Genomic DNA, 25,917 nt, shown 5'->3' on the forward strand with positions numbered 1-25,917 from the left:
CTGAGCTCCCCTCCTCCCCCTCCTCCTCCTCCTCTTCCTCTTTTTCTTTTTCTTTTTAATGTAAGGAATTCTGCTTTTAACATGAATGTTAGGGTTATCAGGATTTTAGTTCCACAGGGACTTGAGAGAAAAGCCATGCATACCCGCTGCAGAAAATTTGGAAACTGTAGAAATATGTAAAGACAAATGAAAATCACTAGACTTATAACCCAGACCTAACCATTGTGAACACTTAGTGAAAAATATACACCTCTACACTTATAATTCTGGAATCAAGCTGTATTTATATTGTGGTATTGTGTCTTTTTTTACTTATCCTTACATTTTTGACTACTTTGTCATGTAAATTGAAAGGTTTTTACTATCCCATTTCAATTTTTGTGTAAAACTACTACACATGAATATTCCATAAATCATTCACCCAGTGCTTTTATTGTTAGATATTTTTTAGAGATTATTAAGTGCTTTACATGTTTTACTTATTATATGTAACTGATAAAAGTCCTTGTTTATTACTCTTCGATTCCATTGTTGATGATTTATCTAAAGGAAATTTAATCAGATGGTGCAATTTGTAAAATACTTGCATTCCCTACCGCTGTCTCCAAATTCTCCAAGATGGCGTTTATGACTTCCATGTCTGTTTAAAAAAGGTTTCAACTTCCAAAGTTAAAGGAAGATCAGAGTTGGAAGGGGCCCTTGGAAATACTTTGTCCAGGATCATTATTTTCCCATAGGGTCAACAGACCAGTGGTCAGGGCAGGGAAGTTTGGAGTGGGTTATTATGTTAGTTTGCCAAAAAGACCACAGACTGGGTGACTTCAAGAATGGAAACTTATTTTCTCGCAGTTTTGGAGGCTGGAAATTCAAGAGCCAGGTCCTGGCAGGGTTGGTTTCCACTGACGCCACCTTCTTGCCACCTCTTCATGTGGCCTTTCCTTTATATGCACACTTCCCTGGTGCCTCTTGTGTGTGTCCAAATGTCCTCTTCTTAAAAGGGCACCAGCTATATTGGATTAGGACCCATCCATATGACCTCTTTCAAGACCCTTTCTCCAAATGCAGTCACATTCTGAGGTACTGAGGGCTAGGAGTTCAACATATGAATCTTGAGGGAATACAGTTCAGCCCATCACAGTCACCCAAGATGATAAACGCAGTACATCAAGGAACCGGTTTGCTTCATAACCCAGTGCTTTCCCCTGATCCAGGCTGCCTTTTATGCTTGTGGTTATGATATTCAACTTCTGCATGCTGAGTCTCAGAGCTTAGTGGTTTCTTTTAGAATTGGACAAAAACAAAAATTGAGGTGTTTCTTCTGGCATTATTCAAGCTTTCATTTAACATTTCCTTGAATATCTAGTGTGTGCCAGGCACTGCTCTGCTGCTGGGAGAACAGGAGTGAATGAGACAGACATACAGGGCAAGGATTAGGGTTGGCAAATGAGGCATTCGCCTCAGGTGCAGCATTTAAGGGGCCTCTAAAAACTCAGCATTTGAGATAAACGATACCTTAATGCAGTATTTAAAACATTAAAATGAATGCCCATAAAACCCCATGGTCAACAAAATACAAGAAATTTTGGTAAAGTCAGGATCAGCTTTACTCACCTTTTCTTTGCCTCAGGTTCCAGTCTGGCTTGACACGGCACTGTTGCCAATCCTATCTTGGTGTGAAAAGTTAGATACTCTGTTCTTAATGAGTTGTTTTGTGTTCACTTTGATATTTAAAAAACACTACATTCAGATACTCTTTATCCTGGCTCCAGAGTTTTTCGGCGGCCCCTTAAATGCTGCTCCCCTTCTCCCCCAATCCTGGCGCTGCAGACAAACCTCGCCTCTCACAGAACTCACGTTAAGATGGGGCACGATGTAGGGGTAACAAGGAAACCAGTAGGACTCACTGGTGGTAAGTGTTAAGAGGGGCGTAGGACAGGGTTACGGGAGGATTTTTTTCTTTTGTGATTTTGGAGGGGTGATAACGGAGCCAGCGTGCTTAGGATGGTGATGATCAGATCAAGCAAATGTGAATGATGTGGACAGGACAGGCTGCAAATACAGGCCCCTAAGGAAGGAAGAGGACGAGGGCCATTGTGCCAGGAGTGCATGAGGGGTGGGGGGTGTGGCCAGTGCCTGGGTCCTGCAGGGCCCTGGGGGTCATGTTAGGTTATGGTTCCAAAATCATTGGCCCTGCCATAAATTTGGGGCACAGTAGATACTCCCATGAGCCTTTTCTGCATTATTCTCTCTAGTTTTCTTTTTCCATTTGTTCCCTCCCCAGACAGCCTTTCAGTTTTCATTTGGTTTCGTTCCCTTGACCTCTGGCTTTTAATCCCCCTTCTACTTGGTGCTTTTTGGGAACATAAACCCCACCCAGATCTAGAACTGAGAGCATCTGAGTTGCACCTGTCCTTCACTGGGGATGCTGGTTAGTCTTAAAAATAAATTTCCCGAATCCCAGCGGCCACAATAATCACAGCAGCACCACAGTCAAACTTTGGGGAAGACTGCCTCATTTCATCCTGACACCAGTTCTATCTGATTTAAATTCTTTCCTTTACAGTTATTTTCTCCACTTTACAAAGGAGGAAATGGAAGTTCGGAGGGGTTAAATAAACCTGTGCATTGTTGCCTAGTTGGTAAAGCTGAGAGCTGAACTCAAATTTGTTTGATTCCCGGAGCTGTGCATTTAACCCAGAAGCTGCACTGCCCTAAATCCCCATACCCACCTCATGCTAACCCACAGCCTTCCACCGAAGATTTTAAAAGGACAGGAAGTGCAGTGTTTATCTCCTGTATCGCTCATCCTGCACCAGTCTTCTCTCTCTAGGTACCGGGTATTTCCTCTTAACTCCTCCAGACCCGTTGTCCAAACCCACACTCCCTCCAAGCCCAGCCTCCCTTCTCCCCTCCCAACCTGGCTTTTCTCCCTCCCCTGAGCTCCTGTTGAATTTAGGGACAGGAGGAGGCTCCTCACCCACTCGTCTGCGCTCTCTCTCTGCTGTGTGTGCCTTTTCTCCTTTCTGCCGCTAACGCACTCAGGACTGTTGACACGCGTAGCTGGCCACTGTGCTAAGCCGTCCACGCCTTATGGACATTCTGCCTTTTTGAGACGGTTGGAGGAGTCGAGGCCTGGGAACCTGGCTGCAATTGCACAGCTAGTACATGGGAGAGCTGGGCCTGCAGTCCTCAGTCTAACTCCTGTCCCAAGCTCTCCATGGCAGCAGTGCCTTCCTGGGTGTGGGGGTTGTAAAGACAGGGCTTGCCCTTTATGGATGCAGTAGGGTGTACTGGGGGAAAATGCACATTTGGTAGCAAGCACACCTGGGTTTGAGTTCTAGTTCTGCCTTTCATGGGGACTGTGTCCCTGGACAAGTTACTTACCTCTGTGCCTCTTTTCCCTCTTCTGGAACATGGGCATAATGACACGTTAGCGAATTATAATAATTATTCATTGGAGCTGATGTCCAGAGGCTTGCCCATGGGGAGTGTTCCCTGTGTGTTATTTCTCTTCTCTTCTGCTACTCTCAGAAGCACACGGCGCACGCCCCTCTCCCCGAGCTGGGTGCCTTGTTAAGAAACAAATCCTTGAGGGCCGATAGGTTGAACCCTTTACCACCGTGACCACCTCTGGTCCCTGGTGTCACACCATGGGATGGACGAGACAAATTCCCTGGGGGCCCAGAGCAGTGGAACTTCTCACTGATAAGGATCGGAGCCTTTCCCGAAGGGAATTTTAATACATGACTGACGGAGGCAGGAGGAGGCCGCCAGGAGTGCAGGGTGGGGAGGTTGAGAAGGATATTGAAGAAAAGAAAAACATCACAGCCGACACACAGTTGCTTCTAAATTAACTGGGTCTCCCGGGAGCTGTCAGTACCCCCTAAACCCTGCACAGCCACTCGAGTCTGGAAAGCTCAGCGCAAGGGGAACCACAGGCTGGCAAAGCAGCGGGTGGTGGTTTAGCAGTGGTTTTATTTTGGAGGCCGGAACCACAGAGCATCGCAGGCCAGTGGGAGAGAGAAAGCGAGCCGTCGGAGGCCCCTGGAGGACGTGAGGATGCTCGTGCACCTGCTGCCAAGCCACCTGGTCCTCACTGCCCGCAGCTCCGAGGAAAGCCCACCAGGGAGGGCTTCCAGCCAGCGGGCCTGGACGGCGAGGCTCCGCTATTAATAAGAGGGGCTATTTATACCGGCCTCTTTCAAAACTGCACTCGGATCACGTTACTGCTGCCTGGCCCGGGAATGTTTCATGTGGGTGCTGTCGTGTGCTTTCCAGGGCTGTTGACCTAAAATGTTCCTGAAGGCGGCGAGGAAGGCTGAGTGTGCCCTGCCTCTGGGTATTTATGGCTCACCCTCTGGTGTCCCACGCTTCTGCTGTCCCCCCCCTCCGTGTGTGCGGTGTGTTTAAGGGCGGGGTGAAATCCCGAGGGGGTGTCATGTGAGGCACTGATTTTTGGCTATGAATTACCCCCACCTGTTAAGCATTTACTATATATCTGGCTCTCTCCTAGGCTGTTAGATTTAATTATTTCAGCCAGATCCTGCCAAAACCCTATGAAGTTGGTGCTCGTACTTTGCACATACTGGGGAGAAGGAAGCTAAGGCACAGTGAGGTTAAGTGACATGCCGAAGGCCATTCGATTGGTAGGGGTAGGCTCGGGGTTGAATGGACCCGGGTCTGTCTGATGTAAAAATCTGAGCTGTATAATCCCCTCCAAATAACCCCTGCTCTGCTGTGCCATAACTGGGCCTCAGTTTCTTCTTTTAAGGTGAGGTGATGATTTAGTGCCTTCCTTAAAGGGTTGACATGTCATTCAGTGAGACGTGGCACATAAAGCCCTCAGCACAGAGCACATAGAAAAGCGTTTGCCCTTGTTGTTTATAAGTGCTGACTTCAAGTAACTATATCCTATATCATGCTATTAAAATAACTGTATCCGGCCAGCTGGTATACACACTATATCATAAGTCTTGCCAAAGTCGTTATGTAGTCTGCCTTATTCTCAAGTAGCTGAAAACACTAATAGCAGTTATTGATTAAGTGGCCCTGACTCCAAAATAGCGCGCTCCTACCTGCTACTGATGACTTTCTCCTGCCTGAGAAACAAAACAAACTGACGTTCCAACCCCCGGCCCAACTTTGACTGTTATTAATGGCAGCTCCCTTTGTGTTTGGAAACAACCAAACTGCCTACGAATTGGCGGATCGGCTAAATAAATTATGGTTCATTCGTACTGTTCATCCCAGCTGAGGAGCGGTCTACCGCTGGTTAAAAGAATTAGGGAGATTTCCAAGATCTGTTACTAAGGGGAAAACTGGTACCGAACAATCTGTATAACACACAAGCATCTGCGTGAACGAAAAACACGTGTCCATCCCTAGTAGCCGGCAGCTGGAGGAGGCCAACCAGAGGCCTGGAGGGCAAGGAAGCTGAATATTTCAATATGTATTCCTGGTGTTCTTTTTTGAAACAGTTTGAAGTTTTACTGTGTGCTTATCTCAGCTATCAGTATATAAATAAATATGGCCAAAAATTTTTTTAAAACCAGAAAGCACTATAACTCAGAATGATCTGTGGGTTTGTTTTTCATTGTTTCTTGATGCCTAATTCGATTGAGGCAGTCATAGTAATGAAAGTCCTCAGAAACATCCTTTTTTAACATTTTGCATCTCGCACAATGTAAAAACTTCCTGTAAACCAAGTCGAGGACGTAAATGGGAGTTTCAGAGAGAGCTGAGGGGGCCCAGGAGGGTGGGAAAGGCCCACCACCTCCATGTCTGTCCAGGGAGGGCCCCCCGCCCCCACCCCCATATATTTTTCACACCTTTTCCAGCTGCAGGGTTGGGCCACAATTCGCGGTCTGATGCTCCTGGAGCGCTTCTCGGTCCTGAATCATGAGGAAAAGGTTCAGTTATAGAAGCCAGATATTTTAGAAGGATTTTTAGGGCCTTGGATGGAAGCAAATTTGCGGGGGGAGCCCGAAGTGGGGGAAGATTGCACAGCCCGAGATATTCAGAAGATTTCATCAAACACAATCCTAAATTCAGACGATGTCTTTTACGTGTGGAGACTGTGCTGAACTTCCCGAGGGCCCTTCCCTGCCCAGCTCTGGCTGTGCTATTTTTGACCGGTCTCTATTTCAGTCTGGCAAGTTAGTCGTGTCTCAGCGCGAGTTGGTCCTCTGTTGCCTTCTGAGGGTAGTGTTCTGGTTTCAACAAGGGGCAGAGCGAACGAAGAGAGACCCAGCAGTGGTGGAGCTGACTTAGATTTACTAGCGGTTCTTTTTAAGTAGAAGTGATGCAGAAGTCAGCTAGCCCTGTAGGTCTCCTCCTTTGAGCTCCATCTGACCTCTTCACAAATCCAGCAGCCCTGCTGAGATCAGAGCCTGCGATTTCTGCCTCATCCTGTTGACGCCGGGCTGCTGATCCAGACCTAAAATGTCCTGTTTACCTTCAGCACTGGTCCACGGCACCTGCACACTCTGCTTCCAGCATTTTGCTCAAGATATGAGATATGATGATGATGCCCCTTTTCCTTGTTCATTTATTATTCTGTGAAATCGGGTGGAGCGGTTTGTCATATGTGCAGCAGGGGTGGCCTGAGACCGAGCTCATTCAGCCAGAGTTCCCCTGCAGTGAAGTCCATACTGTTCATTTCGGATTTAAAATCAAGTCCAATCCTAAGCAACTGCAGTGCAGTTACCATGTTACCCAAGGAATTATGAGCTTTCTGCCTGCTGGCCTTTTCGCTTGTGGCTCTCCTTTGATTCGAAATTTAGAGAACTTAACCTGTAAGGTAGGGAACAGTACTAGTACCTGGTTCCAACCTCAGAGGTGTAGCGATGCAGTGACATAATACTGTAGAGCTGCTACTGTCGCTATGAATAAGCAGAGGTAATGGTTAAGAACCTAAACTTTGGGGCTAGACACACAGGGCCACTGCCTTTTACTGCTGGTGACCTTGGGCAAATTACTTAACATCTTAGTGATTCAGTTTCCCCATTGGTACAATGACATTGTTCTTGGGGCCTGCCTTGTAGGGCTCTAAAGACGGGTCAGTGTATTGAAAGGCTCTTAGAGTCGTGCCTGGCACATAATAAGCCCTCAGTAAGTTAGCTGCCGCTATTATTATTATGACCCCCCCCCCCAACATCTGTGTTGGAGAGGAAATCTGTAAGAAATGAAGAGTTCTTAAGCAAGCTGTCTTCTTGGCAACAGGCCCCTGACCTTAGTTTCCCTTGCTCTGATAAGATCTGAGGCTCTCTTCTAGTAATGTGTGCATTTACGGTACTGTGAAGATTTATTAGTAGAGATTCATACTGATGGAGAGTTTTCAGCATCCCTGTACCGAGATAGGAAACGGATCGCAGCAGGGGTGGAGAGACAAAAGGTGAAGGAGAAGCAATCTGATTTAGGGGGCAGTCAGATAAGAGACTGTTAAAGTAATTAATTGTCTCCTTCAACACACAAACAAGGGCCCTTTAAGTGGAGAAAGGATTTGCCGCATGATACGGATCTGCTTTCTCTCTGCCAGATGCTCCAGTCATGAAGCTATTGAAACAGACATTCTGTGTCCCTCAGCCCAGTAATTGCCAAGCTTCACCTCTAACTAGCTTTGGCACTGAAGAAGGCAAATGGGATAATTCAAGGCCTTTTCCCTTTTTTTAACCCTATTCATTTCTATAAAAGATGGCAGACAACCAGATTATTCTATTCAAGCAAACACTAGCTGTAAACTTGTATGAATACAGCTGTCATTTCAGTGGCCTTGTCTTCAAACCATAACAAGATGCTCTATGTAAGACATACTCTCTGCAAAAATGAGAGTAAGATAACGTAGCTTTATCCTTGATTCTGCATCCCAGATACAGTTTCTTTCCAGCCCGTCACCCGGCAAAAAGCCTGAGCACTGCTTTGGCTTTCTTAAGGATTTTTGCACTCACTTTGCAAGCCTGATTTTGGACTCTCTTCTCAGATTTGGAAATACATGTCCATGTAAGGAGGCCAGATTCCGGAGCCTGTGGGGGCGGACCAGGCGAGCTGTGTTCTGGTTCTCGGGCTTCCCCTTCCACTAAGAGTCATGAACTATGGAAGTACAGATTTAGAATATTCGAGCGGGAAGGGAGCTTGGGAAGCATCTGTGGTCTGAGGAGGATTTTCCAGTTGTCTGCGTGCAAAAGTGTGTGTGTATATATCCATTATATGGATATATTCCTGGGAAATGTGTCTGGAGACTTCATCAGAGTTCAGAGAAGCTGGAATCTCAAATAGATGAGAATCTCCAAGTACAGCTCCTTTGCTGTTGTACAGATGAGGCATTGGAGTAACTGGCCCGCGTGTCCCAGCGCCAGGAACCCAACGGGAGTGCGCGAGTCTTTGGCGCTGGGTCCAAGCGTGTTGCCCTTTGGTGAGGGCAGAGCCATGTCAGGGATGTGTACAGAACAACCAGGAGGGGGCGGTCTTTCCTCCCCAGATCCTTTTCTGACTGTTTCAGCCCACAAGGAGCTCTCTCACTGGTGGTCTTGAGGGCACTGTTGTTCTGCATCATGCACCTTGGCCTGCTTTCTCAGTTCCCTGTCTGTTAGTCCTGATTTCTGAGCTAGATTGGAAGCTCCTAGAGGACGGGAGACATCTCCTGAGTGTTTATTCACAAACTCTGGGTGTGGTAAATAATTGGTTTTTATGACCTGGCATAAATTCTCTCCGGTTAACAACTTGCTTTCAAATTCTTTATCTTGTATTCAGCATTACAACATAGCAGTCTTCCCATGGCCAACTCAGCACTGTTGTTTTGTTTTTTTTTTATTTCCCTTTTATGTCTGTGATTTCTTACTATTAATTTAAATGATTCATTTCTTCTTGTTGTCATTGCAGGTACCTCAATAACAATGAGTTGACAGCCGTACCGTCGCTGGGTGCTGCCTCATCTCGTATCCTCTCTCTCTTTCTGTAAGTGGTACCATTTGGGGGACCCTGGACTGTGTGGGGAGGCCATGGTATCATCTTGCTGACATTTGGTGGCAGGGCAACTCGTGTTTCTGGGCTCACTGGTAAAAAAAAAAAAAAGATGGGCCTTTCTCCACGTAGCTCTAATGATTATAACAAAAGCCTTGCTTGCTGTTTTGGGGTGTGTAGAATTAAAACCCAGAAGTTTTGCCTCATCTCTAATTTGGGGGGAAATTATCTTTTTTAATGCCATGGGGTACATAGAATTAAATTTCTTTGTCCTAGTGGTTAAGCTGCAATTTGAGTGAATAAACCCAACTTAAAAGAAGCTGTGTGCATGATAAGACAGTAGGCTCATCTCTGTGGTAATGAATTTGGGAATGTGACTCCACTCACTTTCATGGCTTAAAAAAAAACACCGGCCTTCTGAAATCAATATAAAAAGTAAGGAATTCGTTGTCATGGTCAAGTGTTTGACAACATACAGCCTGTCGATTATTATAGACAACACACTGGAAATGAAAAAGGGTATAAAGAAACTTAAATGAGAAAGAAAGGGAGGTAACTGAGAGTTACCCCACTTCTTCAGCAGTCAGGTGGAGGCGCTTGCTTGTTTAAAACTCGCCCAGAGGTCTTTCCAGATAAACCAGTCATGAGTCCAACAATTTTCTATACCAGATTTTTTAGTGTCAGCTCCCCCAGCAGAGCGCCTTCCTCTTCACACCGAATTTCCTGTTCCCACTCCAGCCCCACTGGGTTTTATTTGATTTTGATTTTGCTGGTGTTATAACTGGTCTACTCACCTGTGGGTATCTTTCCTCGACCCTGAGCCAAGCAGAGGGACCTGGTGGGAAGGAGTCATCCGTCTGATGGCTGGTGCAGCTTTCAGATCTCTGGGTTTTGCTGGCCACAGGCCCTGCGTTCTGGAGATGCCCTGTCCTTGTGAAACATGGTCTCGGGCTCAACCCTTTTCAAGGCACTGTGGGTGTGGGGAGCAGGGGCTTAGAATCGTGGCCCAGCCTTGTGTCCCGGACAGACAGATTCACCTCTCTGAACCTCACTTTCCTCATCTGCAGAATGTGTTCTTGGCCCGCTGTACACATAGGGGCAGTGAGCCCGAGGTTCAAGGCGAGTGTGATGTATATGAAGCTCCTACCGTCCTGCACAGCCAGAGTAGGTGTTTGACAGATGGCGGCTGGCTGCTGGCTGGTAGCTAGTTGTCACCTGGCCCCGTGGGCCTTGGCATGATCTCACCTTTAAGGCCACAGGGTCTGAGTCACTTCTTGTACCTGTGAAATGCTGGCGCGAAGGACGTAGCTCTTTGTCCCAAGATGGACAGTCAAGGATCTGACTCTCTTTTTATACCCATTTGGCCTGCGGGGTCTGGCATCTGGAAGGTGTCTCACTGCTAGTTAAATTAAATGAGTCACCCTTACCTGAGGCCAGTGAGGGACATGTCAATCCCTGGTATGTGTATAGAGCAATGTACTGGAAGACGCTTTTAACTCCTTGCTATTTAAAGGACGGTTCTTGGACCAGCAGAGTCCTATCGGCACTGAGCTCGTTAGAAATGCAGGATCTCAAGTGTCATCCCAGCCCTGCTGAGTCAGAAGCTGCCTTCACAAGGTCCGCTGGCCATCTGCCTACTTGTTCAAGTTTGAGAAGCACTGCTTTCCCTCCCCTTGGCTGGGAAGCCAGGGCCAGAGAGAACATCTTTGTGTTACCAGACGGGAAACCAAGGCTGCCTGAGTTCCTGTAAGGTGCAAAATCGAGAGGTGAACCAAAACGGGGCCCAAATGCTCGTTCACTGTTCCTTTCTCTTCCCTCCTGCACAGCAGGCAGGAGTGTGGCAGGTGACCCGTCCTTGCCCCGAGGGCCCGTGGTGCTCTGAATCAGGCCTTGCTCTGCCCACTAAAAATACATTTCTGTTCCTTGGCCGAAGTCTCAGGAGCAGTGGGGCTGGTTGGCCTTGTTCCTACTATTCCATTAGACAGCATTAAAATATGTAAAGTAGGAAAGGAAAAAAAAAAACAAAGACTCCTTCCTGGTTTTGATTCAGTTTGGAAAATGCAGGTTCGTATTGGCAGATACTACGTTTGGCCTGAAGCTGGTCTCCATCTGGCTTGGTCAGTGATTTCTCTGAAAGTACGGACACTGAAGGGTCTTTATCTTCCTTCTCTCTGAGGGGCCTGTGTTCTCCAATCTTAGACCCCTGGATCTAGTGCCTGCAGAGTTTGGCTAGCAGGGTGACATCGGGGTAGCAGGATTATAGATAATTTTGCTCTCATCCTTCATGCCTTCCTGTAGTTCACGAGTGGGTCGTGCAAAGGACAGGGGAGAAAATAGCAGAGCGGGCAACAAATGAACATGATTTTCTCACATCTCCATCCACATGATGATTCCAACCGTCCAGGCTTTGAAGAGCATGTTTTGCTGGTGTGTTTGTGGCTTTTCAGAACCATAGTGGTAAAAGGTGTCACATGTTCAACAAACATTTAGTAGGTACCTTCTGTGCTCGTGCAGTTGGGGCCCAGAGTGACCTCGGAAAGATTCAATGGCATCGTGTGTGGGAAGTTCCTGACGTGACGTCTGCAAATGTGGTTGGTCAGTTAGCTTCATCAGTGTTGACGCTGGTAGCGCTTAGTCTCCAGATTCTCCCCTTGGTGGGCAGGAGGAGGATGAGCAAAATAATCAGAATGTGCAAAGGGACCAGATGGCTGAGGCTGTCTGAATGAGAGGAGCTGGGGCAGCTTTCTGGGGACAAGGTTGTGGGCAGGTGGGTCAGGGAACAGGGGGGACCAGGCGTATATCCAGCTCTGTCTCTGATGGTGTTGTGACGTGGGACAGGGTGCTTTTTCCTCATCTGGTGAGCGAAGGGGTTGAAACACGTGGTAAAAGTACACTTGCAGCTTGTATATTCCTTCTGTGACTCAGAAACTGAGAGTTGGAGCAGTAATGTCACAAAAGAAATACCCCTGTCCTGTAACCACTGTTGCTGCCTTATGTCTTTCAGAAGTAGCAGCTTTGTGGTTTTCAGCTCAGACACCTGTAATTAGGGACTTTTGCCTCTGGATTTTGTTTACCTGTAGAAGTCGGCTCTTCATCTCTGTTTGGTTTCCTGTCTCCCGTGTCCTTGTCAGTAACCCTGGTTCCTCACTCACAAGACAGTGTTCTGATCCCCCAGACACCAGTGCCCTTCTTTGCTGAGGTCACACTTGGGAGGGCTGTGTGGGAAAAGGGTTTGTTTCAAGTCCGGCTTCACTATCAGGGCCTCAAAACAGAGTTTTCTAGAGTTTTGGGAACTGGAGTCCTTCAGGAAAATTTCAATTGGTTAATACTTTCTGATTAAAGGAATCAAATTCAATTAAAGTATTTGTCAAAGAGCGGATTTTTATTTGCATCGCAGATAATGCCAAAGCCATTTGTCCTTAATAACCAAAAAGCATTAAACTCGAGGAAAGCTTTTAATAGGATTGGGTTGGAGCGAGGGAGCTAAATTTGATAAAATAGTTCTCTGAAAAAGAAACAGACTTTTGTTCAACAGGGACAGAATCTGCTGGTAGATTTTCACGTTTGAGATTTTTTTTTTTTCTAATTCCAAGTCCAGGAAACTCAAGTTACGATTCCCACAGCAACAGTAATTTCGTGTGATGCATAAGATGCATAAGTGACGTTTCTGGGGAAGAAAAATTTCCAGTATTCCTGTGGTGTTACTGCACTTGTATCACTGAGGAGATTGGTTCCAGTGGAAATGGTTGCGTTTTTTTTTCACTCCTAGGAGCGAAAAGCTTGCTGTAAAATCGACTTTAGTTTTAAAGCACAGCAGCTTTGTCTCAGGTGTATTAGCTATAGCATGTTTCCCATATGGCCCTTGGCTTTGTCCACATAACTTCTTTTCCAGTTGGTGGTGTGTTTTGGACCCTATCCCCTATCCATGCCTTGCCGCTCCCTCTCCCCCAAGCTGTGGCCTTGATCAGGTAGGAGATCTAGGCTAAGATTCCGTGCACACAGTTACCTGTGACTTTGTCATTGTGCTGTTAAAATCCTTAGGTTCTATGCTGCATTTGAAAACACATCAAAATACCTTTTACTTTGAATCTTCGGGGGGCAAAAAAAACTTTTCTGAAAACTATATATATATATATATATATTTTTTTTTTTTTTTTTTTTTTTTTGAAAATAGGATTTACTCTTTTTTTTTTCCTTTCTTTATTTACTTATTTATTTATTTAGGGCTGTGTTTGGTCTTCGTTTCTGTGCGAGGGCTTTCTCTAGTTGTGGCAAGCGGGGACCACTCTTCATTGTGGTGTGCGGGCCTCTCACTATCGCGGCCTCTCTTGTTGCGGAGCACAGGCTCCAGACATGCAGGCTCAGTAGTTGTGGCGCATGGGCCTAGTTGCTCTGCGGCACGTGGGGTCTTCCCAGACCAGGGCTCAAACCCGTGTCCCCTGCATTAGCAGGCAGATTCTCAACCACTGCGCCACCAGGGAAGCCCCTATATTTTTTTTATTGAGAGAAAACTAACATAACATAAAACACTGTTTTATCGGATTTAAAGTGTATGGTCAGAAACCTTTAGTAGTACCTCCTCAGTGTTGTGCACCCCTCAATGCTGTCGAATTTCAGAACGTTGCCATCACCCCCAGTACAAACCCCCTACCCCTGAAGCCATCACCTGTCCTATCCCCGTCCTCCCAGCTTCCTGGCAACCAGTAATTTGAAAACTCATCTTTTTTTTTTCTTTTGAGAAAAGTATCTTTCTCTCCTGTTAGCAAAGTACCTGGAAGACTCAGAATATGAAAAATTTAAATGAAAACATCAGAGGTGGGTTGAACTATGTGGTTCTGTATTTTGCTGTGACCTCTTAGCTGAAGAAAAACTGATGAAATCAAAGGGATGGCGTATTTAACATGGCTTTATGGTAACTTCCGGAGAATAAAACCTGGAAGGAATGAAACCTGCTGTCCTGTCTGTGACCCCACTGGGAGCCAGTTAAGCGGGTGCTGCTGAGGGAGCACGAGGCGAGGCCGGGAGGGATGGAGGGAGCTCTTCTGGGCTGGGTCTGCTGGGGAAGTAAAATCAACAGCAGTATTTAACTCTCCGTATTCCTAGCACGCCCTCTAGAAAAAAGGGGCCAGATCAGTCTTCTTTACAGGCTCATTAATGGGAAGATCATTTCACATTAAAGCATAATTAAAGAGTGAGCCTTAGGGCTTCCCCGGTGGCGCAGTGGTTGAGAGTCCGCCTGCCGATGCAGGGGACACGGGTTCGTGCCCCGGTCTGGGAGGATGCCACATGTCGTGGAGTGGCTGGGCCCGTGAGCCATGGCCGCTGAGCCTGCGCGTCCGGAGCCTGTGCTCCGCAACGGGAGAGGCCCGCGTACCACAAAAAAAAAAAAAAAGAGTGGACTTAATCAAGTTTAATAGAAAATGTGGAAATGGGCAGTTCTTTCCGCATTCTGCTTCTGAGCAGCGTCCTCCAGTAAGAACCCAGGTTAGTCTTGCTGGTGAAGGAAGGCCAGTCGTCTTGGGCGTTGGTGTAAAAGTAAACCCCATCGTTGACATCTTATTCGCTGCAGGCCTTTGGATACACTCTCAGCAGGATCGTGGAGTCAGTAGTGACTGAAACGCTTTAGGGAGAAACTGTGAACAAAGCTGTGTTTAAAAGGCCCCAAGTCAAGTGTGAATCTCCGTGTTCCCTGAGCAGCCTGTAGCCGCTTCAGATCCCAGATGCTAAAGGGAAGCCAGGGCCCTAGTCAGAAAGCAGCACAACAGGAAAATATATGTAAACCGGGGGCTTCAGTTCCTCTCTTCTGTGTCTTCAGAGACGTGCTCACTTTCTGCCTCGTTTGCCCAGATTTCTGTGGGTGTGAACGGATTCTTTCCCCTGGGTAAAACGTCACACCTGTTCCCTTGGGAGATCATGGCTTCTCTCCATCACCTGTTCGGTTCTCAGACTGGACCATTTACCAGCATCACCTGGAAGGCTCGCTGGGCCACCGGATGGCTGGGCCCCAGCCCCAGTTTCTGATCCGGCAGGTCTGCGTGAGGTGTGACTAAAGAATCTGCTTTGCTCACAAGTTCCTAGGTGATGCTGTTGCTACTGGTCTGGGAACCTCCCACCCTTGGAGAACCACTACCTGAGCTTCTGTAGTAGTGTGGTGGGGGGCAGGGTGGTGTCGTTAGCAAGCACGCTGCTGAGCCTTTGGAGGGCAATAAATTATTTAGACAAATTCCCCTTGTCACCGGTATGGGCACAGGCATTTCTTTGGGACAATGGGGCTCCAAGCCCTGGTTAAGGTATTTATTTCTGAGCAAAGTGCTGGGGGCAGTGGACTCGGAGTGAGCGTGGGTAGCACGGCTCTGTCTCTGGCCACGGTTTGAGGCCCACGGCTGTTATCAATTTGTCTCTGCTTAATTGACTGTTGACTGGCGATCACGGCAGGCCTCCCCATCAGACCTTCACAAGTCCCTGGGAGGCAGGGAGCCTCTTCTGGCAGGAGATCTGTACCCATCTCCACGTGCGGGTATCAGCAGCTCTGCTTACAGCTGTGCCGCCCTGCCGGGAGCCGCTTTTAGCACCGCTTACCTTTCTGCTCATTATCAGTCACTGTTATCAGATACAACTTTACCCTCGACAGAGACTTGAAAGGTGCTGCTTTGTTCCAGGCGAAGCATCTGGAAGGTGAGCACAGCCATGTTCGTCTGCCCTGATGGAGGAATCAGAACTCGGGGCCCACACCTGTCCTCCACCCTGCGTCCAGTCATGGCCCCGATCCTCACCTCCTGTTTTCTGGCCTTCTGCTCCCGGGAGGCTGACCTTCTGGTTCTCAGTGAGCGCCAGAAATGAAAGGAAAGCGGAGGAAACTGAGACGGGGGCCCAACAGAGAGGTGTGCCAGCGAGCGCTCCACGTGAAGCCCAGGACAGACAAACGTGCCCCACGGGCCAGAGTCCCTGCCCTCAAGGGACTCGCAGTCTAGCTGCAGAGAAGGATGAGTAAACAGGCAGTTGTCACACCAGCCAAGGCTTGGGAAGGTCTCAGGGGCTCCTGGCCGCCGTCACTGATGGGTTGCAAGACGGGGAAGGTTCCCAGACGAAGTGACCTGTAAGGTGTACACCTCCTTTCTCTCCCCCCTGCAAGATGGGGCAGTGAGGTGCTCGGCCAACACGCTGGCCAGTTGGAGGAGCGCTGGGAGAAGGGCTCATAGGACATGGCTGCTTCCCTTTTAAGGCCAGTTTGCTCCCCATTTACCCCTTTGTCAACAGGCAGGCTGCTCTGAAGGGCCAGGAAGCCTCTGTTGGAAGGCAGAGCGGGACCCCTGGTTCTCAGACCCACAGGCTCATCAGACTCTGGGCACCATGAGTGAGCCTCAAAATAGAAAGTTTACTGGAAACCCAGTACACAAAGACAGCAGCTCTGTGTCCCGGAAGCTTCCCAGGACTTCTGTAGTGCGGACTGCCTCTTGCCCCGAGTCTCAGGGAGCCTTTCGCTGGGAAAGGAACCGCTGAGGCCTCCGCGGCGAGCCTGCCAAGTTACACACAGTCCTGACTTGTCATTTTCCTTCTCTCTTTTCTTTCCTTTCTTTTCTTTTTTTTCTTCTTTCTTTGAGACTGGGGGTGGTAAGGCAGCCAGATGAGCGGTCCATCTGCAAACCATTTGCTGCGAAAGGGAAGGGAATGCCAGCTGTGGAGTCTGGGGAGCTGAGGGAGGGGCGCGCCCGTGGAATAGGAACTTGGTCACGGAGGTCATTGCCTTTTTTGGGAACTCGGTAGCTTAGGGTCTGTCGTTGAGAGTTGGCCTTTGTTGTGTGTTTGGTTTTTTTCTTCCTCTTCTCTGTCTCATTTTTTCTGATGACCGTGTAAGTTTTAAATAGAGTCCAAGACCCAGTGGGAATGGGGATGCTGGTGCAGCACAGATGGTCTTGGAGGGAAGTACCTCCTTCCAGCAGTGGGTGCTGAAAGCACGGCAGGGCCGTGCGACCCGGCAGCGCGGGGAAGGGAAGCGGAGCTGCTTTGTCCATTGCACAATCTCCCGTGTGAAAGGAGCTGGCCCCCGCCCATATCCACAGCCTCCTTCCAGCCAGGCCGTTTCCTCCCCCTCCCCCTGCACTCCCGCTTCCTGCAGGTGGCTTCTGTAATCCACTTACCCCGGGGGAAGCTTCGCCAGCGTGTGCACCTAATCCGAAAATGGCCAGCTCGACTTTGACCCCCGTGGTGACCTTGCAAAGAAGCCCAGGCCAATTGTGTCTGCTCACACCTGGGAGCCATTTTCAGCTTTTACAGCCCAAGTGGAAGAAATGTGTTTGTATTTAGGCCAGCCCTTCCTTTCATAAGGCCTTTCGTTGTTGGGCAATACGGAGGGAATATTAGATTCCCCCTGCCTGTTCAAAGGCAAGGGTTTATAGAGACAGGTTAGTTTACCCAGTGAATTAAGTCGAGTCATGCGAAATGGCCAGATTTTCTAGTTCAAAAATGGTCAGAACATCAGCAGTCTCATCATGGTTCAGCCTCTTGAGATGGGAAATTGCAACGGTCACTGTATGTGGTACACAGTCGTTGTCAGGCATTGCTATGTGCACCTCCCCAGGCCTCACCTCATTATATTGCCTCTGCAGGCCTAGGAGGCACAGGGTCTGTTGTTACGCACTTTTTACAGATGACGTGCCTGAGGCACAGAGAGGGCAAGACACTTCTCTGAGGTCACACAGGAAGTGGTAGAGGTGAGTCTTGGTCTCATTTCTCTGCACCTCTGGCGTTTGTGTGCTCACTGTACACAGGGAAATGTGTGGTCTGGGGGCCTGGGAGGGTCTTGTCGTTTCACACGCTGACATATCAAATTGTGTTAAGAGGGGTGCGCCTTGGGACTGCGGCCAGTAGGCTCTGGTGTGGATAAGAGGCTGCACCCCACGCATGGGCGTCTCTTCAAGTCGCGTGCCTGCCTCAGAACGTTGGGCAGCCCTCAGTATGATTTTCATTAACTGATGCAGAGTGACGGGAAGTCCTCCTGCCCTGAAGATTAGCCTGACCCTCCCCTCGCCCCCCAGACACACCCAGCTGGGTTATTCTGACTGATTCTGGTCGCCCGTCTTGTAAGGGTGCAGGGAGGAAGACTCGCCTTGCTGTCAGGTCTCTGCAGCACCCAGGCCTGTTCAGTTGTGCCAGCAGCTCTTCAGACAGTGGCCCTCTGCCCTCCAGCACATCCCTTCGAGGCAAATTCCTCCGCAGTTTCCTCACTTCCTGGACGCCTTTCAAACCCAAACGGCTGAAGTAAAGGTGCCAACTTGTAGTTCTTTCTTCCCAACCCCTTCAACCAGGAGAGGGAAATGTGTGCTGCCAAGGATGGCAGGGCTGTGGGATGCAGCCAGGTGGCTCTCCTGGGGTGTCCTCTCTGGGGGCTGCTGGTCTCTGCTCAGCTGTACGGCTTTAGGGTCTTTGGGGGCAAAGAAGCTCTTCATCAGTGGGGAGGGCTGTGAGAGGCGGGCTGCTGTGAATCAGTTTGTAAAGACCGGGGCTCCTTCCCCAAGTAACACAGGGAGAAGGCAGGTGCCAGTGGATGTCTTCACCTTACAGTGCGTCCGACGTCATAAGGGCCTTATAGAGAGGGGGCAGTTCTGCACAGTGGTTAAGAGAAGGCTCTGGATCCACTGCATCTGGATGTGAGTCCTGCCTCCATCGCCTGTGCTGGTTCTCTGGGGCCTCAGTTGGCTCCACTCGTGCAATGGTGTTGGCTGTGAGGATCCGCTAAATACTGCGTGTCTCAGTACAGGGTCTGGTGTCTACTGAAAGTGCACCAGGTTGGAGACACTGATTTATCCCTGACCCATCAAGGGCCTTCGGGGCACAGATGGAGCTGGCCCTGCTTTGTGCTGCTGTGTTCCAAGGGGCATTGGTGGGTATTCTCCACCCTGAACCGGGAGGCCTGGTGTCAGAGGCAGGGGTAGAGGCTCTTCACGTCCCCTGAAAATGGACTCTGCTTGCAGATACCTGTTGTGGTGCGGCTCGCTCTCTCGTGATAGACAGATACTCTCCATCCTTGTGTGTGTGTGTATGTGTGTGTGTGTGTGCTTTAGCTTAGCTTTCTCGTGTATTGATTCCCTCTATGGGAACTGTTGCGTGCACCAGGAGAGTTGATTTCCCTCCTCCTTCCTCATCGCCCATTCCTCTACCTGGGATAGGTGCAGCAAGCAGCAAAGCACTCTGCAAATATCTTAGCAGTGGCTCCCATCCTTGGCTGCACAGTAGAAGGACCTGGGGAACTTGAACAAACCTAGAAGCCCAGGCCGCATCCCAAGGCAGGTTAAAGGAGAACCTTGGGGCTGGGAGGCTGTTGCGGGAGGGACATTGGTGTTTTTCGTTTTTTGCTTTTTTTAAGCTCACCAGTTCCTTTCAACATTGCAGGCAAAAATTTTAATGAGCCACAGCTGGGCACATGCAAGTGAAAGGTTTCATCCCCTTCTCTCCTTCCCTCTGATACCTGTCACTTAACATACTCGGGCTCCCCTGCCTTCTTAACTTTCACACCTTCTTTTTTCTTTCTTTCTTTTTCTCTCCAAGTAGAGGAAAAATAAATACTAAGGCTGACCTTTAATTTAGCGCTTAATGATTCTCGGGGTGGGGGGGTCCCTATGAAAGGTTTTAGTTACCTCTTTTACCACTGATTTAATGGGAAGATACTGCAGAGTTAGCCATTCAAAATGACTGAGAGATGCTTTTGGCTTTGTCGTGTGTGTGTGTGGGGCAGCGTGTTTGGCCTGGTGAGGCATGACCATCTCGTTTGGTGATCACAGAACTTGATTGTGGATCTGCTGCCTAAACTGGGGTATCTTTCCCCCCCCCCCCCACCCCCCCCAGCCCCAAGTGAAGGAGCAGGCCAAGGTGGCAGTGACTGCTACCATATATCTTTTTGGGTCACTGGCATTTGAACAAAAGGCTGCAACTGGTAAATATAAGGCTCACAGTGTTATACAGCTATCACAGGGTAGAACCAACAGTCAAGCCCAGGTCCCCCCCCCGCAAGGCAGACCACCCATCTCTCACTTGCATTCTGCCTGTAAATCAGAGCAGAAGCATTTATTGATGGTGGGGGAAGAAAACCCTTTTTATAGTAAAACAATAGGCAAAACTTACATCAGACTCTTTAAAAACCTTTTTCTTTTTCATTCCGAAAGGCTTTGCTCTTCTTAAAAACAAAAAGAATATGTAAATATAAGCTATAGAAAGTGAAGCTTTCCCTCTAACCCCACCCAAAAGCTGTGTTGTAATACAGCAAAATTCTAGTGCTGACATTCAGTTTGGATAATTATCTGTTGGTATTTTGTGAGGGTTGTTTTGGAATTGGCCCCTTCGACAAGTCACAAAGAGTAATTAGAATTTTGGAAATAAGGGGAAAAATTCCCTTGGACTTTTTGGGAATGTGACGTTTTCTCCAAATCATGTGTGGTTCTTTTTTGTATGTGGAAAAACAGTGTTTATCAGCACGCAGAGTGAAGTTTTTCTGCCTCATAATTGTTGTTTGATTTGGGGAATCCGTGTGAGGACTGGCCATTCCAGGGGTTCCCTCTCCTCCTGGCCTTGCCGACAGCAGTGATAAACCCTTTCACCACCCGAGGCTCCTTATAGGCCAGGCCGGCCCCTGCCTGCCTCCCTCATTCTCTAGTGTGTGTTAGCAAGAGCCGTGATTTGGGGACGCTCCAGCAATTATGTGGTTCCAAATAGCCACACGCCTGTGGTTCTCACGCCTGTCTTCACTTTCCCCCGTTCCCTGAAAAACAGTTGTAGCTCCTGGGAGGCTCAGTAAATTGTCCAGGGAGAGAGGGATTCAGAAAGCAAAGTGCTGGGCTTCCCTGGTGGCGCAGTGGTTAAGAATCCGCCTGCCAACGTAGGGGACACGGGTTCAAGCCCTGGTCCAGGAAGATCCCACATGCCACGGAGCAGCTAAGCCCGTGCACCACAACTACTGAGCCGGCGCTCTAGAGCCCGTGAGTCACAACTACTGAGCCCGCGAGCCGCAACTACTGAAGCCCGCGCACCTAGAGCCCGTGCTCTACAACAAGAGAAGCCACTGCAATGAGAAACCCGTGCACCGTGCCGAAGAGTAGCCCCCGCTCGCCGCAACTAGAGAAAGCCTGCATGCAGCAACGAAGACCCAACGCAGCCAAAAATAAATGAATAAAATAAAATAAAATAACAAAGAAAGCAAAGTGCTGCTGTGCATTGTGGGTACCATCAGACTTTGAGGCCAAGGTTCATCTTGTCCCTGCCTGGGTGGTCCCATGGGTCACCTTGGGGAAGAGAAAGCACATTGGTGAGGACCCTGCCTGGTTCTCATACAGCTGCTCCTTTATGGGCATTTGAGCAGAGAATATTGGTCCAGTCTCTCTTCACCTCCAGCTGGACACGGGGTGTTAGGGTGACTTCTGTGCTGGCAGGAAAACCCCCCTACACCATTCTCTTGTCAGGACATCACCCTACAAAGTGCTTCCTATCTCTTGAACTCAGAATGCAAGCCATTCTCAGCGAAGTGGGTGCTGGCGCCCGAGGAACGGGGAGGAACCATCCCTCCCGTGAACTTGGCCTCCCCCTCAGCTTGGAGCCCTGCCTCTGCCAGACATACCCCTACAGGGTCGTTCACGAGTCACCTCTCCGCTTTGGGTTTCTGTTGCCTCAGCTGTAAGGAAAGGTCCTGGTCCCATATCAGCCACACTTAACCAGGGTCAAGGACACACACGGCTATTTCCTCTCCTGCAGGCCTGGGGCGGCCCCTGGGCTGCGTGTTCTCTGGAACAAACGTCCATCTCTAGTTGAGAACGTCTCTCATGGGTTCCTGGTAGAGGCTCAGATGCTTGTGAGTACTGTCTAGTGGGCCCACTGAGCCACCCATGTTGAAAAGCTGCCTAATTAGCATCCTAGCTCATCCTGGCCATTGCCAAACCTGAGACCCACACCTTGTTTCTGAAGGGGTCCTCACGGCCTTGGCTCCAGTGGCGTCCAGGCTTTGGTCCTTCTCTTCCTCTCCATCCTCCCTCCCACGTAAGCCCCGTAGAACTCTACCCTCATCGCCTGCCACTGCACACCTACCACCCAGTGGGGTGCCTGCCTTGTGGTGGCCCCGCAGTCAGTATTTGGTGAAGAAATGAAGGAAGGAGCCCTGTGGCTTCCGTGTCACCTAAGGAATAAAGTCTTGGGCTCTTTCAGAGTTGGCCCGTGGTTCCCTTTCTTCCCGGCATCTCCCCACTTCCTGCCTCGAGCTTTACATCAAGCTGCTCGTGATGGGAGCCCACACAGTCCGGGCTCTGATTCCAGGCCTTGTTCATGTTGTCACCTCTGTCTGGACTGGCTGTCCCTCCCCCAGCCGCCTCCACAGCACTGTGGCCCCATCTGTTAGTGTGCCCATCACATCTGTGTCTTTCTGTGTTTTTTGGGAATTGGGGGATGGGGAAAGGGGGTCGACCATACTACAGTCAAGTTTACCTTTTACTTAGAGCAGCTGCACCTAACAGGCACCCCATACATGCTTGGCTGAATAAATAAATGAAGGACTAAATGAATGGGTTAGTCGAAGCATAGGGCAGATACTGGATAGTTTTAGACATATATCGTCAAGGTGAAGGGAGTCATTTGGGACAAGTAGTAACAGAAATGGTCTGTTGTGGCTTCCTAGAGGGCCTGGATCTTTTCAGCCAAGAGAGAGGACTCGCTGTCCCTGATTTATTGAAAATCTGGGCAGATGTTATAGGAGGGAAAGCGGTTGTAGAAACTACCTCGAGGAAGGCAGCGTGGCTTAGGGGAGGTGTGCGGGCCCCAGGGTCCCATTGTCCAGGTTTGAATCCTTATCCTGTGGCTTTCTAGCAGCAGCTTTGCAAGCCTCGGTTTGCTTAGATGTGAAAGTGTCCTTAAACTGGCATGGGTGTGTCAGGAGAAGGGCTCTCCTGGTCTCTGCTCACCTGTGAGTGGCCAGCAGGTAGATTGGGGAATAGGCTTTTTCCAAAGTGAAGGTGGAGAATCACTGCAGATCCCTCTATGCATCCAGCCCATCCTGACTACTCCTCTGTAGTCAGGAAGTTCAGAAAACCCAGAGCTAAAGGTCAGCAGCCTTCTTTGCTACAGAATATGTAGGGCCTTTAGTAATGAGGGGGCTGCAGTGTGGTGTCTCCCACATAAAGTGAGCCTACCTGGACCCCTCTTCTATGAGACCCTAACAATTGCTTCTTGAAGAAGGGGGTCTTGTGGTGGTCATGTAAGTTTAGCAAATGCAGAATCGAGCAGGATGAAAAGGTACTTTTCTTGGACCTACTTTGGGAGTCTGCCAGGGCTGACAAGGGAGGAATATATGCGGCTGTTCCAGAGCCTTTTCATGGAACTCCTCCCAAGGCTGGTGTTCCAGGGATGGTGTTTTGAGAACCCCATGTCTGGCAGTGCAGGCCTGACCTTTGTCCACCACCATCTAAGTCTAGACGCCCAGGAGGCCCTCCTGCTTGGCCACATAGTGCTGGCGTTCAGCTGAGTTACAGGACACAGAACCCAGCAGTAACTCCTGATACGTCACCATTGGTGGCCGCTGGTCTTCCAATCAGCTTTATCAGCTACACCTTCCTCACGGAGTCCAACGCCACCCCGCCCGCCCCACCGCCGCAATTCCTTCCTAATCGGTAGAAAGTAATTAAACGGTTCATGCCTATCCCTAGATTTCAGAAATTTCACAAAGCACAGCAGTATTTGGTGCTTGGGCCTTGGAACTGAGTCGTACCAGGTAGATTTCTGCTGGAGACCCAGTGAGGTAGCAGGTTGGCTGGCTGATTGCACTGTGCATTTCTGCACCAGCATTTCTGTCTGATTCCACTGTGAATGTCTTGCTACGTTTTTTGTTGTTTTAGTTAATCTTTCTATTTTGAGCTCATGGTGGATTCTCGTGCTGTTGTAAAAAATAACGTAGAAAGATCCTCGTATACCTTTAACCCAGTTTCCCCCAATGACAACCTCTTGCGAAATTTCGTACAACCAGGATGTTCACATCAGTACAGTCAAGGTAGAGAATATTTCCATCCCCACAAGGATCCCTTGTGTTGCCTTCTTACACCCACACCCTTTTCCTTCCTTCCGCCACGCCCTTGGCAATCTCCAGTGTGTTCTCCATATAATTTTTCCTTTAAGGAATGTTATATAAGTGGCTTCGTACAGCATCTCACCTTTGCGGACTGACTTTTTTTCATTCAGTATAATTCCTTGGAGATGCATCTAGGTTGTTGTGTGTATCAGTAGTTCATTCCTTTCTACTGCTGAGTAGTATCCATGGTATGAAGAGACCACACTTTGTTTAACCATGCCCTTCTTGAGTGACATCTGGGGTGTTTGCAGATTTGGGCTAATATGAATAAAGCTGCTGTGAGCATTTTTGTGTGAACTTAAATTTTCGTTTCTCTGGGGAAAATGCCCTAGGGGGTAACTGCTGCATTGTATGGTAGTTGTATGTTTAGATTTTTTAAGAAAGTGCCTTAATTTTCCAGAGTGGCTGTACTGTCTTACACTCCTGCCAGCAATGCATGAGCAGTGTGGTTCTCTGCATCATGGCCAGCATTTGGTGGTGTCCGTATTTTTTATTTTAGCCATTCGGGAGGTGTGTATTGATATTTCTTGGTGGTTTTAATTTGCACTTCCTTAATGGCTAACGATGTTGAACATCATTTCATGTGCTTATTTGCCATCTGTATATTCTTTTTGGAGTAATATCTGTTCATGTCTTGTGCCCATTTTCTAACCGGATTGTTTGGGGGTCTTTTTGCCGGTGAGTTTTGAGTGTTCTTTATGTATTCTAGATAGTAGTTCTTTGTTGGATATGTGGTCTGAAAATATTTTCTCCCAGTCTGTAGTTTGCCTTTTCATCTTAATAGGATCTTTCCGGGAGCAAATGTTTTTAATTTTGGTGCAAGTCCAATGTGTTAATTTTTCCATTTATGGATTGTGCCCTTAGGGTCAGATCTATCTGGCCCAAAACATAGATTTCTCTGACGTTTTTTTCTAAAAGTCATTAGTTTACGTTTGACATTGAGGTTCATGATGATACATATTTTAATTATTTTATTTATTTGGCTGCGTTGGGTTTTCGTTGCTGCGCGCGGTCTTTCTCTAGTTGCGGCGAGTGGGGGCTTCTCTTGTTGCGGAGCACAGGCTCTAGGCGTGCGGGCTCAGTAGTTGTGGCTCACGGGCTTAGTCGCTCCGCGGCATGTGGGATCTTCCCGGACCAGGGCTCGAACCCGTGTCCCCCGCATTGGCAGGCGGATTCTCAACCACTGCGCCGCCAGGGAAGCCCTGCAAAACGACAAAGGTTCGGCGCTGTTTGCAGGTTTTTTCCGACGGCATGGCGCGGCAAGCTGGGTGGGGCGGCGCAGTGGAGGGTCCCGGCAGCTCCAGGAGGTGGCCGCGCCGGCCGATACGTATTTTAAAACCTGAAACAGAGGCGAAAATCGAAGCTTGTTGTTTCATGAAAGGAGCAGAGCAAGAGTTGGCTCCTGTAGGAACTCAGAACAGGCAAGACAAGAGGATGGCGTGGTTCCGGGGTGGAGAGGAGTCGGTGCCGCTTTGATGTGGCCGCGCGTCTTATCATCTCAGGGTGGATAAGAAGGACCGCATTAGAGGGCCGACTCCTTAATCCCGCCCATGCACATCCTTAACCCTCCCAGAGTGCAGTCAGGTCGTATGCTGAAGGCTTGGGAAATTGCGTGATAAGAGATACCCTGAATCCTATGATCGGGAGATCAGAAGTCTTCCAGATGGGGCAGGAAGCAGGCCTGGTTTTATTTTAAAGACATGTCAGTGGTATCACTCCCCAGAGGCGGGGAGGATCTTGGCTTGGAGGCTGCAGCCAAGTGCTGAAACAGCTTCCTCCACGCTGGAGCTCCAGAGCTGCCGGGAAGCTGGCAGGCGAGCCGGGGAACATGCTGGCAGTGGCTGGCGGCGGGGCGGGGCGGGGGG

At 48.9% G+C, this 25,917-nt stretch overlaps 1 protein-coding gene across 1 annotated transcript in view; it reads left to right on the forward strand.

Moving 5' to 3' along the window:
* Positions 1 to 25,917, forward strand: part of LRIG1 (leucine rich repeats and immunoglobulin like domains 1) — a 128,313-nt gene that overhangs the window by 48,380 nt on the left and 54,016 nt on the right. The window contains exon 3 of the mRNA XM_007445668.1: positions 8,878 to 8,952. Coding sequence (XP_007445730.1) covers positions 8,878 to 8,952 — 75 coding nt within the window. The remainder of the gene's footprint in view (positions 1 to 8,877; positions 8,953 to 25,917) is intronic.

This window comes from Lipotes vexillifer, unplaced genomic scaffold (genome assembly GCF_000442215.2).
Source record: "Lipotes vexillifer unplaced genomic scaffold, Lipotes_vexillifer_v1.1 scaffold239, whole genome shotgun sequence".
Classification (NCBI taxonomy): domain Eukaryota; kingdom Metazoa; phylum Chordata; class Mammalia; order Artiodactyla; family Lipotidae; genus Lipotes; species Lipotes vexillifer.